The 16,151-nt window shown below is 47.5% G+C and overlaps 1 protein-coding gene across 2 annotated transcripts; it reads right to left on the bottom strand.

Moving 5' to 3' along the window:
- Window positions 1-9,509: 9,509 nt before the first annotated feature.
- On the bottom strand, window positions 9,510-15,554 carry SLC35B1 (solute carrier family 35 member B1). Of its 2 annotated transcripts, XM_004377957.2 has the most exons (9): window positions 15,336-15,554; window positions 14,563-14,666; window positions 13,845-13,975; window positions 13,506-13,536; window positions 12,767-12,924; window positions 11,717-11,843; window positions 10,618-10,724; window positions 10,281-10,434; window positions 9,510-9,740 (listed from the first exon to the last, which is right to left on the bottom strand). In XM_004377957.2, exons 1-9 carry the CDS (start codon window positions 15,542-15,544, stop codon window positions 9,688-9,690), a joined length of 1,074 nt encoding a protein of 357 aa, XP_004378014.1. In that variant the 5' UTR covers window positions 15,545-15,554; the 3' UTR covers window positions 9,510-9,687. The 2 variants fall into 2 exon arrangements, with proteins under 2 accessions (XP_004378014.1, XP_023588545.1); XM_023732777.1 differs by lacking the exon at window positions 14,563-14,666 and having other exon boundaries at window positions 15,336-15,494.
- Between the last annotated feature and the right edge of the window lie 597 nt (window positions 15,555-16,151).

Below are 16,151 nucleotides of genomic sequence, written 5' to 3'. Positions count from 1 at the left end.
TTCCATCTTCACTGATACTTCCCCATTTCTCCCCTGGATCACAATAGCCTCCTCACCAGCTTCCCAGCCTCTGGTCTTCCTCCTTCCAGCTCATTCTGTGCTCTGCAGCCAGAATGAGCTTTCTAAAGTGTCTACCTGATCAAGTCTCTTCTTTGCATACAACCTTCAATGGCTCCAGATTGTTCTCAGGGTAAAGTCCAAAATCCTTAACAGGATTTTGAGAGGTTCTTTACCAGTGGTCTCTGCTTTTGTCTGTAGGTGCTCTCTTACCTTCACCATTCCATTTAGCATTCTGATTTCTAGTCACACACAGAACCACTTTTCATTCCCCGAGTAAACCAAGTTCTCTTTCTTTTCCAGTCCCTTGTAAATGCTGTTCCCTTTTCCTAGAATAGTCTTCTCCACACCTTTCCCTCCCCCACCCCTACCTTCCCCTAGTTAATTTGCTGCTTATTCTTCAGGCTTTGATCTAGCCATCTGTTCCTCCTGGAAGCTGGGCAAGTGGCCCATGACCTTGAGCTAGGTCTTCCCATATTCCTCCTATCACTGTACTATCACCTTGTATTGTGGCTGCTGATTCTCTCTGTGTGTCCCTTACTAGACTGTAAGCTCCTTAAAGGTAGGGATTTTGTTTGTCCTTTTTCTGTATCGTGTTTCCAGTGCAGCATTCCTAGCACATGGTAGGTATTCAGATAAATGCTTGTGGAATGAATGAGTGAAATGAACACTCCTTTCAGGAACTTGGGCCCTGGAGTTTCAGGCACAGAAGCCTCCAGCATCTTCCACTCTTGCATCCATTGTTTGGCCAGGGACTGGCTGGTCAGCAGCCTGTGAGAGCCCTGAGCACCCACCCAAGAGGCTCCTTGACTCTGACCCTCTGCTGGGAACCCAGTCTTCCTTTAAAAGGCCACCTTATCGGAAAGGGCCTGTGATGGCATTTACGAGCTCTATTTTTAATCTATGTTGGAAAAGCCTCAAAGTTAATTCCCAAGCCAAAAACATCAAACTCAGGAACGTGGATGAGCAAGGAAGCAGCTCCATGATGCCTTTGAGTCACAACTTTGTTTTCTGTGGCAAGGGCCTGGGTTCTTCACCATCACTGGGCCCTTGTTTTTCAAAACTGGTTGACTCTCAACGTCTTTTGATCTCACATTCATTAAAACAAGATCCTGCAGCCCTTAATGATCTATGAAATGGTGTCCTCTTCACTAAGAGTCTCATAAATCTCTGCTGGAGCCCTCAGAGCCCAGCACAGAGCAAGCATATTGCCAAACATCTTCCAGTTTATTCACACTGGCTTCTCACTCCCATCCCCAAATGGAAGCTGACCATAGACAATAGCACTGCTAGCTGCAGGAAGGAAGTAGGCAGGGGTGGTCAGAGAGGAGGGTCCCAACCAGCCTGGTCAGAGAGATAATTGGACAGAAGCTACAGAAACGAGGAGAATAACCCAGCAGGGCTGGTGAGCAAGTCGAGGGCATGTGCCAGGGAAAGGATTCACCATCAGAATCAGAGACAGAGGGGAGAGTGGAGAGAGGAAAAAGACAGTGAGGGACCAAAGGAATGGAGGGCAGCGGACAGGAAGCAGGCAGCTGCTGAGAGGGAAGGGATCATCGGTAGCTTGTGAAGAAGGAGAAAGAGGAGAGAGAGCATAAATTGTCCTTTTAATCTAAGTGGAGTAATTTGGGGGAAAGAGAGGGTTGAAGAGTCAGTTGGAGGCACAAGAGAGGCAGATTAGAAATGAAAGCTGGGGAGGCGTCGAGGAATGTTCTCACTTTCTGATTCAAGGCACTGGCTGCAGCCATTGCCGCTCCTGGGAATTTCAGAAGAATTAGCTTTCGTGCTGGACCTAGCCTCACAGGTGGCCTAGCTGCCAGCAGCATGTTGGCTCTCAAGCCACTGTTGCTTCTTTTCTTTCCCTCAGCAGAAACCTAAGCAAGCCAGAGTCCGCGCCTCCCCATCTTTGCCCCCCAAACATCCCACTCCAGCAGTGCACACAGCCCAGGATCCCATCCATCTGTGCCTCTGCCCTTGTCAGTCACTCTGGGGCAGGGACCAGACTGAGAGCTTGGAGTCTGGTCTGAGTCAGCACTGCTTGCGGAGAGATTGCTTCCTGGAAAGTCTTGCTTCAGAGCTTCTGCCTGGCCAAGCGCTGGGCAAGAGCACAAGGTGCCATGGAGGATGGGGGTGGCTTTGGCTTTCAAGGTACCTCTCATCAGAGGGAGAATCATGTGACAGACCTTTCCATGGTCCAGCCTGAGGATTGACTCCCACGCAATTTAGGATTCTCCAATACCTTCCACCCTCCTCAATTCAGAAAATCACATTTTCTAGGCCTTGAACAAGATTTCAGGGCCGAGATGGAGACTCTTATCCCTGTATGATCTAGTTACTTCTCCAGAAGAATCAGACAAATACAGTATACTTTCTAAGCCTGAGCTATCTATTTTCAAAAGATCCATCCTTATTCACGGTGGCAGCAAGAATTCTTAGGTGTCGCCCCGTGTGGGTGTGAGGTAGCATCCTCCTTTGATAAAACGAACAGCATATCATTAGCGGAAATCAGCAGACTGTTGCCGTGGGATGGAGAGTCGAAACCACCTCCACCCTTCTATTTCACACCGGAGCTTTGATGGCTCTTAAGTCTCCTCCCCCAGCACAGGGTGAAGGGTCATTCTGACAGTAGCTTTGGTCAAGCGAGAAGAGAAAGCATTTTCTTCTGATTAACACAACTGCTTGTTATGCAGTGGGCACTCTTGTGGGTAGGCCGTGGGTGGCAGCAGCTGCCAGACACCTTCCCCCGAGGATGCATCCAGTTGGTGCCAAAAGCCTATATCAGCTCTTTCTGATCTCTGTGCCAGCGAGTACAGGTCCTGGAAGGAAGCCAGGATGTCCACCGCGTGCCCGCATTCTTCTTCTCCCCCTCGTCCTCCAAGAACAGGGAGGGATGACTTCGGAGCCCACCAAGAAAGGAGCTGATGGTTCTTAGACACATTTTCCAGCTGTCACACCTGCTAACGTGGGGACTGACACTCATATACTCACATGCACACTCAGCAATAAATTCCATTTCAGGCTTTCTTGCTCCAACTGTTCCAAGCCCAAAGCAGAGCAATAAGAAATTCCATCAACCAACTGTTGTTCCCCCTTTGTCTCCTTCCTCCTTCTCTCTCTCCTTTCCTCCCTTTTCCTCTTCCTCTCTCTCTTCCTCTTTTCTTCCCTTCCACAAACATTTATTGAGTATCTGCCATGTGCCAGTCTCTGTGTTAGGGGCTAGAGGCACAAAGATACCACCTTCGGGAAGAACAAGCATATAAATACTAATCCAATGCAAAGCAATGATATAAGTGTTGCAGTATGGTGGGTAGGAAACTGGTGGCCATAGGTCAAATCTGACCAGTAGGCAAGTTCAGTTTAGCTGGTAAAAAATACCGAACATTGGGAGAGTTCATGTAATGGTCAGAATTTCCATCTGCTCTTGAAATAGCCTATCTGCCAACAATCGGGAGGAGGTGAAAAGCCACTGCCCCCTTTAAATGTGGCAGGTACTCTCAGTTCACCACAGATCACCACCAAGTTCCCTTCTCTATTGACATAAGCCAGCTTGCTTCATTCATTGATGTTCCTTGTAATGATTTTGCAGGTGTTAGAATCTGAGACCCTTCAAATGAAAATCCATCAGCGCATACAAAGTAAAGAACAGTCAACTCTGCTTGTTTACCCTTGAACTAAGTCCAAGTACCTTGTTTATTGTTTCTCCCCACACCCCACCACATTGTGAGATGCATAAGGGAAGGGACCTATTCTGCCTTCTCCTCCGCAGTATCCCCAATGCGTAGCATAGTGCTTGGCACATGGTGGGTCTCAATATATATTTGTCCAATGTCTTGAATGATTGGAGTCGCTAGAGGCACCAGGTGGGAAAGGGAAATTCCAAGTCAAGAGGACGGTGAGCACAAAGACATGACAGTAAATGGTGTATAGGGAATCTGCAAATAGTTCATGGTGAATGGAGGTACCCAAAGTGTGAAGGGGTTGGGATCACAAGGCACCACAGAGGATGGGAGAGGCTTTGGCTTTCAAGGTACCTCTCATCAGAGGAAGGATGGAAGTAGCAGGAGTTAGAACAGGGAAAACAGACCCCACCGGGATCCTGAAGGGCTTTTTATGCCACATTAAGAAGGTAACAGTGGAAGTTTGGAAGTGATTTTGGAGTGGTATAATAGGCTCAGATTCATGTTTCACAGAGATAACTCTGGCATGGTGTTAGGTGAGAAGAAGTAAGCTCCAGGAGGAAGACAGAAGCAGCAAATAGAAACTTCAATTCAATGCTGTCCCCCCACCTCTTTCTGAGGCCCGTGAAACACTCCTGGGGATCTATTTTAAGAGAATGGTGCTCCCTGCTGGCTATGTCTGGGCTTACACTTACTCTGGTCTATCAGAGGAAATTACAATATTTTTGACCCTGAACAAAAGCACCTGACCCTGTGCACAAAATTGCAGGTGGTAACATAACTGAAAGTGCCATCCTTTTCCTGGAAAGAGAGGAGCCCAAGAGAACGTTTGTGATAATGACTAATGCCACAGATAGAATTGCGAGATGAAATATAGGAGGCCCAGCTAAATTTGAATTTCAGATGAACAATGAATAATTGTTTGGTATAAGTATTTCCCAAATATTGCACAAATAATTTTTAGTATAGGTATGTCCCAAATATTGTATGGGGTATATTTATACTAAAAAATTTTGTGTTGTTCATCTGAAATTCAAATTTAGCTGGACGCCCTTTATTTTTATTTGCTAAATCTGACAACCCTAAATAAACAGTATGTGGAAGAGTCGGGAGGAAACTGAAATGAATTGGGTAGGTTACCCTCCTAGGGTATCTACGCAACCTCAACCTCATCCCTCCCTCCAAGACAACCTGGAGATGATGCTTTGTCGTGTTTTGCAGTCGTGGCCAATTATACAAGCCTATTGGGAGATTACTTTTAATCAAATGGGCCTCATGATTTTGGTAGATCCTGTCATGGACCCCTTTGAGAATCTGGACAGTGGCAGACCTTTTTTAAAGACAAATGAACCTACCAGTTTGGCATGTGTGAGCACTTGGGCCATTGTGCAAACACACATGCATGCGCACACACACACACACACACACACTTTTACATAAAATTTCAAGGAGTTTGTAGTCTTCATGTAAGAGTGACACATTCCCCTCTAGGCTGTGGCCTGAGTGTGGGAGTTCTAGGGTCCTGAGTAGGAGGAAATGGCCTCTAGTCAGAGCTTAAACTGAAACATGGGGCTTTTGCTAGTTCTGGCCACCCACATACCATAGCCACACGCAGAAGTGGGCAGGAAGAAATACACAATCCCTCCCCTTGGCAAATTCCTTGAACCACTTCTGTCTTCTGCTTCTCCCAGAAATGATACAGAGGCAGGCAGATTGAGACAGAAATCCCACCAGCCCTTGTGGACTTGTGCCTCAGCCAAGTGGCAGACGCTGAAGAAAGCCACTCCTCATTCCAAGACCTTCCTTCTTCCCCTTCCTACTCTTCCTGCCAATGCCAAGCATAGTCCATTGGTTCCCAAACAGCCTGAGGGCGGTGCCTGTTGGAAACTGGCTTTCACCAGTAGGTGGCAACCCTCCAGAATAAATTCTCGACTCTCGGGCTGGGTGATCAAAACTATGGCCTGGGCATCCTGGCGATAGACCTTGGAGCTCTTCCCTGTAGACCTTACTGGAAACCCTTTAAGTCTCCACAGACTGTTTTCCTTCTGGTCCTGCAGAGGGCAGGCAGCAGCGGCTCATGGCCAGGATGATGTTGTTTTCGGACTCTTTCAGAATGTTCTAAATTATGCTGGCTCCATTGGATTGCATTGTGGGATACAGCTCCCAAACTGACCAACTTGTATCAAGCAAATGATTGTAATGAAATAGCCTACAATGTATTATCACAAAATAACACTTTATGGTGAACATTTTCTGCAATTAAAAAATTAATTTAGCTGATTAAATTATTGATATACTGGTATAATTTCCAGCTGTAATTTCTTTGAAAGAAAAGTCCTTTATTCGGAGGTGGCTAGCTTTTCCTAAAATTTTGGGAGTTAAAATATCTTTTTGTAAACTGTAACAGTGATTTTTTTTTTAATGTCCTTATTTGAAAAGATAAAAAGCTGGCATACCTGTGTCAGCCCCAAAAATTACTTGGAAATTCTACTAGACCAGGAAATCCAAAAGGCTGGGAACCACTGCTTTAGTTTACTGAAGGTTAAAGAGCTGGCTGACCTCTGACACGTGGGAAGCAGGAGACTCAGTTCTGGCTCCTGCCCTCCCACTGAGTCAGCGTGTGACCTGCAGTTGATGCACTTTGGTGAGTTTTGGGCTCCCTGTTCCAAATACGGGACAACTTGTCTTTGGCCTAACCTCTCCCCGGGAGCATTCTAAGGAAAAAATGTCATGTACTAAAGAGCTTTGGGAAAGGAGCTCTATAAATACACGAGATTGCTGTTCCTGAAGACAGCTGGTGTGTTTGCAGTGGGAAGGGCTGAATGATCCTGCAGAGACCCAGGACAATTTCTCTGCCAGGGCATCTGGGGAAATTGACCAGTACTACTCAAAAAATGTGCAAACTGTTCCCCTGGCAAGCAGGGCCGGACAGAAGAGGCAATGGGCCTTGGAGGAGCTTTGTTTTCCTCTCTCATGAGGGCACAGGTCCAAGACACCACTAGAACTCAGGGAACCTCGAGGTCTAGTTCATCTCTCAGGGACTGACCGCAGGTCACCTAATCTTCCCTAACTTAGGTTTTTTATCTCTAAAATGTACAGATGAGTTTGCTCAGTTCTCTTTTCACATGGGTGTTATAGGGCTGTGGGAAAACACATAATCCATTCCTAAAATACCCCACTTTATAGACTAACCTGTTGGCTATCACGTCGATTGTGACTCATGGTGATCCCACGTATTACAGAGTAGAAGTGCTCCATAGGGGTTTCTTGGCTATAATCTTTACAGAAGCAGATTGCCAGGTCTTTCTTCCCCAGTACCACTGGGTGGTTTCAAACCATCAATCTTTAGATTAGTAAAGTACAAACCATTTGTGCCACTTAGGGACCTACTTTATAGAGTAGCCACTGTTAATGTTTAATTCCTGCTTCTTTAAATCCTTTTTAAAACAATGTAAAATTTTTGTGTCTTTTAGTGTTTAATTCCAGGATCGCCTTCCTTCTGGGTGTACCCCAAATCATACTTGTGGGTCATTCCCCTTGCCCTAGGCTGATAGGTGTACAGGAAATAGACAATCACTTTACCACCTGCCTGAGCACGAACACTAAAGGAGGTGGACCTGAGACTTTGACATAAATAAGTACAATACACCCCAAACTAAAAACAGCTTGCAGAAATTTGTATGCTGGTTCTATCCCTTCTATACATAGTTGAGAATTAACTGCAGACGGAAATCCTTTGATCTTTGGAAACCTGAGGCATCAGGCCGCCCAGGGTTTGCTGATCAACCCCACTTTTGTTTGAACTTGTCTGGTATTTCAGTTATCAGCCCAATTATAACCTCAGTGTTACCGACTTTAGACAAATTTGGCACTCTCAGTTCCCACAATCCTGTAGGTAAGTATGCCACCCTGAACAAACTGGCCACTTACGTTTTCAAATATCTTCACATTAGGTTGAAGGACACCTTGCTTTAGAGCCACTCGCCGCCCATGTTATCACTTGAGGCAGGAGCATGGGGGAGCAGTCAGCCAGTTTAAATCCCCATTTCCCACTTGACAATGGAGCCAAAGCTCCATCTTCTCCTTTCATCTTCCCACACTCTCCAGCTCAAGCCTCACCTTGCCCAGGTGTCTCCCCTGCACAGTTGAGATACAATGATTTACCCATTTCCCTATTAGACTGTGAATCCCCTAGAGGGCAAGTACTGGTCCTACTCAACTTTGAACTCCCAGCATGTTCACAGTTCGTGACACACAGAAGGAAATAAATGTCAGTGAATGAACAGGTGACTCAATGAATCTACCAGAACTGGGCTCCTAGCCCACCTTCAGTAGGAAATGCCTGCTCTGTGAGCTGTTTCTCTATCAGGTGAGAGCCATGCTGAGCTGTTGAGAACCTGTCTTGTTTGTGGTGGCTAACATTAGGCATTTCTGAGACAGCTAGTTGAGGATGGCCGGGGATGCGGGTGGGAGGATTGGTCTGATAGCTGGGAAGATGTCTCCTGTCAAAACAGGCCCAGATGAGGATTGCTTGTCAGTCCCTGGCCTTGTGAGCATGCTCTAACCACCTACTATGCAGAAGATAGTTTGGAAGAGCTATCAATCCCAGTAGGGAAGGGAGCTAATTGATTCAACCTTTAGGATGAAAAAAGAGGGGGAAGGGATGGAGAAAGAAAGGAAGCTCAGCCAGATGTACTTAAAATTTTTTCTCTCAAGGAGGAGTTCGAAATGAGAGGAGGCCTTTGGGGGCAGAGCGGCAGCAACACCCGGACCCCCTAGAGAATGAGATGAGTGCCAAGTGGGGCAGTGCTTGAAAGGCTGCGAGGGGGTTGGCACGGCAGCCGCTCAGGAAGGAGGCCGGGCTCCCATCTGGAGAGCCGAGGGGCTGGGGCTGCTGAACAGACGGATTGGAAGTTGCAGCTGGTGGAAATGCACTTTCATGTGTCAAGTTTGGTCCTTGGAGGATTGTGATCTCCAGCTCTGAAGGCAGCAGTGGGCGGGGGGCTCTACTCCATGCTCCGTATGCTCCCCTCATTGCCACCCAGAAACTTGACAGGGACTCTGAGCCAGGACTCAGCCACCATGCCTGCTTCCAGCATCCCTTTCAACAGGCAGAAGCTGGCATGGCAACACCTTGGCACAGCCAGGAAGGCAGAGGGCTGCAGTGCTTTAGCAGCTGAAGGGGGCAGGGGAATAGGAAGGATTAATCCAGCCTCCCCAGGAGGGGACCAGGTAGACTGACAACAGAGATGGAGGGATGGAAATCAGGAAAAGTACATTCATAGGCCTTCCAAAGCTGTTCACGACATACACATGGGTCTCCACTCCAGCCTTGGTTGAGCTTTGGCTTAAGGGAGACAGTGGGGAAGTGCAAAAATACAGCTGACTCTGAGGCTCTGGGTTCATTTTACCTCAGTCTCTAGAGAAGTTTCTTGAGGAGAGAACATACCTTTAGCTTTTTATGAATATTTGCCCACTAGAGCTTTAAGAGAGATAGAGTTTTATATTTTCCGGCTCTAACAGACAGCCACCTGTCCCAGCATATTTAGTCCCTTACCACCCATTGGAACAGAGGCCGCTGGCGCAACAGTATAATCTATTAAAGTTCCTCCCCATAATGCCCAGGCTCTTGGGGAATTATGCACCATGTTAACCACACCTGAGAGAGGAGCAGCTTGGGTAAGCGAACGTCACGTTCTACCTTTGCCTTCTCTCTTTATTTGAGCTAGACTGTGCTCCAGGTCATCGGGAACAGAAAACGCCAACTCTGTCTTGTTAAAATCCAAGGTTTTTTTTTTTTTCCTTTTTTTAGATTATATGATTTTATTTCCTTGTTTTTTTAAAAAAAGACTGGAACTCAGTCCCTTGTTCCTATTGAGTCCACTTTCCCAAGAGATGCCACTTTTGAGATAATAAGTTAAATATTTTTGGAGTGGAGGTAGTGTCCCTCTTCCTAGTGGGAAGTCTTCTTGGCTCCTTTCCCAAACTTGGCATCAAGACCGAGACCTACAGAAAGAGAGAAAATCGGTTCAGCTTTATAGGCGGAACTGAAACCTACCAATGACTGGGAGCAGTGGAGAGGAGTTAGCCTTGGTTCTCCAAAATTGGGGCTTTAAGTAATATTAACTTCAGAACACTGGTTTTAAGTAACTTTCCAAGAGAAAATAGAATGGCATCAATGAAAAACTCACTAAATACTGGCAATTACATGTACATATACAATATAAAAAATATGTGAAACACAGCAAGATTCAAAGAAACATAACTTCTTAGTCATTTCTCTCAGTTCCCCCATTAAGAGGGAATGAGCATAATTCTGTCCTGCTCAGTATCTGGGGAAATCTAAGTCATTGGAAGAAAATACACTAAGATAAAATGCTCATTAGGAAGGCTGGATAAAAGTAATGCCATTCTCTTTTAAAAAGGCTTTCTCTAAAATAACTATATAAACTTCATAAACGTACAAACAAATGTTAGGAAAAAAGTCTAATGCTCCATTCACTGTCCCTGTGTGTGGCACAGAGGCCCGCTCTGGATGCAACTTACCCAGGAACACCAACACAGTGCCCACCCACTGCATGGGGCTGATAGGGTTGGCGAAGAGGATCACAGAGGCCAAAATGGTGAAGAACTTTCGAGTTGTGGTGATGATGGAGCAGGTCAGCGGACCAAAATATACAACTGTCATGAAGATGAAGCTCTAGAGAGAGACAGAGGAAAGCAGGATCAGGCTGGTTCCTGGTTATCTGCCATGAGGCCTAAAGTCTGTAACAGAACATCAGGGCTAATCTTGCCACCCCTCTTCTCCCGGCCAGGCCAGGCTTTCTTAGGGAACCAGCTGCCACAGTAGGAAACCCAGGCCACCTCCTCTCAAGGTACTCACTTGACCCAGCGCACTGGTCAGGCCAAAGAGCAGGATGTTATAGATGATGGCAGGATACCTCTCAGCAAAGCTCACAAACTCCCAGAGCTCCCCAGTGAACAGGATTCCTATAGAAAAAATGCCAAAAGATGAGTAACCCATCTTGTGTGCCCAACCTGCACACATACCTGCACTAAAGTCACTCTGGAGGAGGGCAGAGCATGGGGAAGTGTATGGAATGAGTCTGTACTGTCCCATCATGCATCCTTCTCCTGTTTTTTTCTGACGAGAAGAACTAACGAAAGACTCTCAATTTCGTGGGAAAGGCTTGGAAGTTAACGGTTACAAAAGTTAATGCAGAACTACAGCAGAGATATAAAGCAGAGATGTTGTGGAGACACTGATCTGCACGTCCCTAGCTCAAGGCAGCCCCTAACGCTGGTCATTTCCAGTCATGAGCACGCTCCTCCATTCACCCCATTAAAAAAACCAAACCCGTTGCCATCAAGTCGACTTTCCCCCACGTTGCTGTTATTGTTAGGTGCCGTCGAGTGGGTTCTGACTCACAGCAACCCTATAGGACAGAACAGAACTGCCCCATAGAGTTTCCAAGGAGCAGCTGGTAGATATGAACTGCCAACCTTTTGATCAGCAGCCAAGCTCTTAACCACTATGCCACCAGGGCTATACAAAAAATACTTTCTACACGTGCCAAAATTTGAAAAAGATTGGGAAGCACTGATTTAAAAGCAAACGCATGCATGTCTGAACTACATTCAGTACACCTAAGTCTGTCTCATCTATAGTCAGTAAACACCAAGCCAATGTCTCATATCTATCATAAGAGGGTAAATTTCCAGAGGTACTCCCTGTGTTTCACTAGTGTGTGTCCCCCCATATATGGCAGGTCTACCCATCTGTGCCAATTAACAGGTAACAGGCAGATTCCCCTGGTGAAGGTTTCTCCAGGACTCAGGAGCCTAGACGCAGGCATCTTGGAACTGAGGCCGTCCCCTGAACTGGGCAAAGTTGGCAACTGCCAGCAGAGCATGGGATCAACGGGACAAGGGCAGCCTGCCCTCTGGTGATACATGGGAAGAATAGCAGCTCTGCTCCTTACCGGCTCCCAGCAGCAATGTTGACCAAAGGTTGACATTCAACATCATGTGGTTGGAGCTTGTTTGGTAATGAGCCCGCATGTGATCCTGGGAAACACCTGTCAGTCCATCCAGGGTCAGAGACAAGAGCTAGAAAGAAAGGGTGCAGCCTGCAGTGACAAGGCCAACAGGGTCCCTCCTAGCCCAGGACACAGGATTCTTACCCTCAGGCTCCTTAGAAAGCTGTGGCCTTAAGACAGAGTCCTCAACACAAGATACTGCCATTTGGCTAATGGTGTGGGGTAGGGGTAGACTATGCTAGCTCTCTGACACCGGAATGACGGCTATACGAGCCACATAGTTGCAGAGCAATCAGAGTGGGGAAGGAAGCCTACCGCTTCTCAACACAATGCCACGGAGGCTGGTGTGCAGCCATCTAAAATAGGCTGTGGTGAGCCACACACACTCCCCATTAAAGCTGGAGAGGGGAAATCTAGTCCCAGCAGGTTAGCCTCCTGGCTTGGAGCGCAGTGCTCCAGAGACCAGATTCTTTGATGAGACTGCCTGGACTGGAATCCTGACTCTGCCACTTAATAGCCATGTAACCACAGGTAAGTAACTCAACCTCTCTGTGCCTCAGTTTCTTCATCTATAAAACGGGGACAATACTACATATGTTATGAAGTTATTGTAAACATTTATCCATTTTTACTTTGAACAGTGCCTAATACGTAGTAAGCGATAGTTACTATTGCATTGTTTTTAAACTCCAACTTCCAGGTTTCTAGGAAGGCCCTCCTTCTTTGCTCTCAGGTCTCACACACTGACCTCATGCCAGGATTTAGATACAGGGCTCAGAGACGTATTTTTCCCAGAAGGAGAGCAGGAGCTTAGCATTTCAGGCTTCCCTTTGGCAGAGCCAGGGAGCCTGTTGCAAGACACGAAGACCAGAAATAGGGGCAAGGAGTATCATCTCCCTTAAATCATGCAACTGGCCTTCTGCCTGCCCAGGTGGAGATATCCTTCAATTAAGTCTGCTGGAAAAGGCTGTCTGCCCCATCAGGATCACATACCAGGAGCAGCTCTCCGTAGCCAATTGTGTGTTCTTCCATCCCGACTACTTTCTTGGGTTTGTACATGAACAGGGCCACTCCAGCCACAATTAGCAACACACACAGGTACTTGGCCAGTGGGTACTTCTTCTTCAAGAGGGTCACCCCAAGGAGCATGACTACAGGAAAGAAACAGAGTGGAAAATTCAGGCACCCGTAGGTGACTACCGATGACCCAACAGTCTCCTCCCAGAAGCCAAGAAGAGACTCATGGGAGAAAATAATGCCTGAAAAGGAGGGCCTATAGAGGATAAGAGGAAGGCGCTAAGCTGGCACCTAGACAGAAGACTGAGTAACAGGGTTGAGCAAAAAATATAAGGCAGAGAAAGGTAGAGAACAAAGGTGAAAGGTCCAGGAAGGAACAGGACAAGGGTAGGGAGTAGTAGGGAAGTGTGAGATAAAGTTAAGATCAAACTGGGATTTGGGGTGCCAAATACAATGTAAACGCATGGGACACTGAAATGCCTGACCATGTGAAGCAGACTAGGTCAGACTCTAGCTCCCATTAAGGATTACAAGCCTATGCACACCCCACAACACAGGAAGTGATATAGATGACAGGATGGGCAGGGGGAGGGGAAGGAGGAAGTCCTTGGAGATAGCTATGATGGGACAATGAAGCCCAGCTCTAGTAGAGGAGGAGAGTGCTTACTACAGGAAGAGTGAGAATGGAAGATGGAGAGCATCTTCTTCTGCTTACCTGGAATTGGCTTGCAGGATTTACCAAGGACCTGAAATTAAATTCAGCAAATAATTTAGGAGTATCTGTGATGGGCCAGGTACTGTGCTAGGTGCTGGGGTGAGAAAGATGAGTAAGTGTGGGGCTTGCACCAGGGACCTCAGCCTCAGAAAGCAGCCCTATTACAGCCTGACCCACCACTACTAAACCAGAGTTCTGTGGTTTTACACCCTCTGAACTTCTCAAACACACTCTTCTAGGGTTGTTTGCTCTTTCTATAAGTCACAGACCTGAGGAAAGAAGTCTTAGTCCTTTTCAAACAACTTCTGAGCCAACCCTCATCCCACCTTGAGGTTTCACCTGGGTTGGGTAGTTGACAAACTGTAGTGCTGAGTTGCTGGAGACCATCGCACCCAGATAGGAGACAGAACAGGCAGCATAGAGCCAGCTCCGGGTACGATCCACCCTGGCAGTGTCAAAAAACTGGATCACTGGGAGAAGAGAAAAAAACATAGAAGAGAAACCTGGCGGGGCTAGGATGGACCACTGAGCAAAAGTCGAAGGCGCGTGAAAGGAACTTGTTTGTCAAATAGGATGAGAGGCTCCCAAAGAGCACAAGCTATTTCTGTCCTCTTAGACCGGAAAATTTCTGAACATTATTCAACTCTTCAATCCCACCTAAACCTAACACAAGACTACATGCAGGGGGCGAGGGGATGTCATTCAGTCCAAGGGACTAATTAGCCCTGGTACTAGCCCCAGTGAATGAGAGAAAATGCAAAACATAAAGTCAAAGGGACAAAGAAAAAAAAATGTTTTTAAGTATTCTCAGCGGGGATTTGGAACACAGAAGACCCATTTTCTACACATTTCTGACTCAGAAGTTGCTTTAATTTAAGGAAATATGGTTTTACCCTGTTCCGAAGCCATTAGTTTTATAGACCATACAGAGCTCGTGTAAGCACTAAATGGGGTGGGGGCTGTGGGAATTAGACACTAAGGCTGAATTACCATCACTGCCTAATGCTCCGGATTCAAAGGGGTGGGGGCACACATCAGGTACTCTCTAGGTACTCACAGATCTTGGCAAATACACCATTGATCACACATTGGATGAAGACCAAAGTTAAGGCAAAGGTGAATTTCTCTTGCTTGGCTCCCTCCCCATACTTTCCTCTTGTTCTAAGAATAAAACACAGGAGAAAAAGAAGGGAGGAATTAGTATATTTCCTTCGCTGTCATATAGTATGCCTAGATCTTTGAACTTATCTTGCCTTTCTGCACGTGGGGAGAGTTTGATAAGGAACCCTCTCCTCATCTACAAAAGGGGATGATTTTATTGGATCTAAAAACTAGACATCCCAGTCTGCTGATCTCCTAGCTTAGGAGTAAGAATACCCATAAAGGATGGAGCTGAAAAAACATGAAAAATTAGACGGTGAAACCAGGACCCCAGGCAGAAGGAATTTAGGGCGGAATAATCAGCTATCTGCAGGTACCAAGGAGTTCCAAAGAAGAGCTGGCCTACGTCAAGCAGGCCTGTTTGGGTGTAGAAATCTCAGTCTGTAAAACTTTAGGCCCTTAGAACCAACAGAGGAAATAGCAGATAAGGGAAGAAAAAGAACCAGGGCTCGAGAATCCAGAGACCAACCCTCGCATTTTGGAATTCTGAGGAGGCTCAGCCCCGGCTGCAGAAGCAGCGGGGTGCTGGGAGGGCCGAAAAGCCGGTGTGAAGACAAGAGGAAAGCCTGGCGCCAGAGGCTGGAGGTCCGCAAACGGGGCCATAGGTTGGAGAGATGGCGGCGGGATTGGGGAGGTGGTGCTGCGTTCCAGCCCCGGGGATCCGCTCACATCTTTTCTTGCAGTATCCCATAGTAGAAATAGCAGACAAAGACACCCAGGAAGCAGAGCGGCAGGCGCAGCCGGTCGGGTACCAAAGAGCTGCTAGCGGCCATGAGACGCCGGGACGAGCCGACTGGAACTCCACTCACAGCCGGCAGCGGCAGCGGCGGCGGCGACAGCTCCAGTCGGACATCGCCGACCGGCGGCAGGGGCTTCATAGGAGCTGCATGCCACAGTCGCACTGCAGGGCCCAGCAGCCACAGCCAGAACTGCCTGTTTAGGGTGGCCGAGGGGGAAACGCCTCAGAACCCAGCAGCTGCTTCCAAGAAAAGAAGATTTGCCCTGGGGCCTTGACTCCATGCCCCGTTTCCCAGGGAGCCGGCTGCCCGAAGGCTAATGCCTCGCCCTCCAATTTTTCCGATCAGGCAACTCCGAGAACAACTGCAACCCAGATCCCGAAGGGGTGGCCTAGGAGGTGCCCGGGCGTGGAGTGATGACGTATACAGATGTGGAGGTCGCCAATTGGCGGCGCTGGGCGAAGGCAGACAAGTGGGTGGAGAAGAAGAGGTACAGCCGGACGAGCAAATTCAAGTCTATTTCCCGGTCGGCGGTCAGTCTTCTTCTGGGTCCTAACTCCAAGAAACTCTTCATGGCGCATCAACGCCCTCTAGCTGCTGCCCAGCGTCAGCAAACGACGCTACCCCCTCAGCTTTACCAGTGAGAGCGTTCAACGCCTGACTTTGAAAGCATTCCCTCCTCCCCTGGCACAGATCTAGCCTTTCAAGGAGGAGAGCAGCACAGTAAGCCTCTCCTAGATCAGGGCTC

This window comes from Trichechus manatus, unplaced genomic scaffold (assembly GCF_000243295.1).
Source record: "Trichechus manatus latirostris isolate Lorelei unplaced genomic scaffold, TriManLat1.0 scaffold00054, whole genome shotgun sequence".
In the NCBI taxonomy this organism is placed as follows: domain Eukaryota; kingdom Metazoa; phylum Chordata; class Mammalia; order Sirenia; family Trichechidae; genus Trichechus; species Trichechus manatus.
Note: the sequence above shows the minus strand (reverse complement) of the source record. Positions and strands in the feature narration are given on the sequence as shown.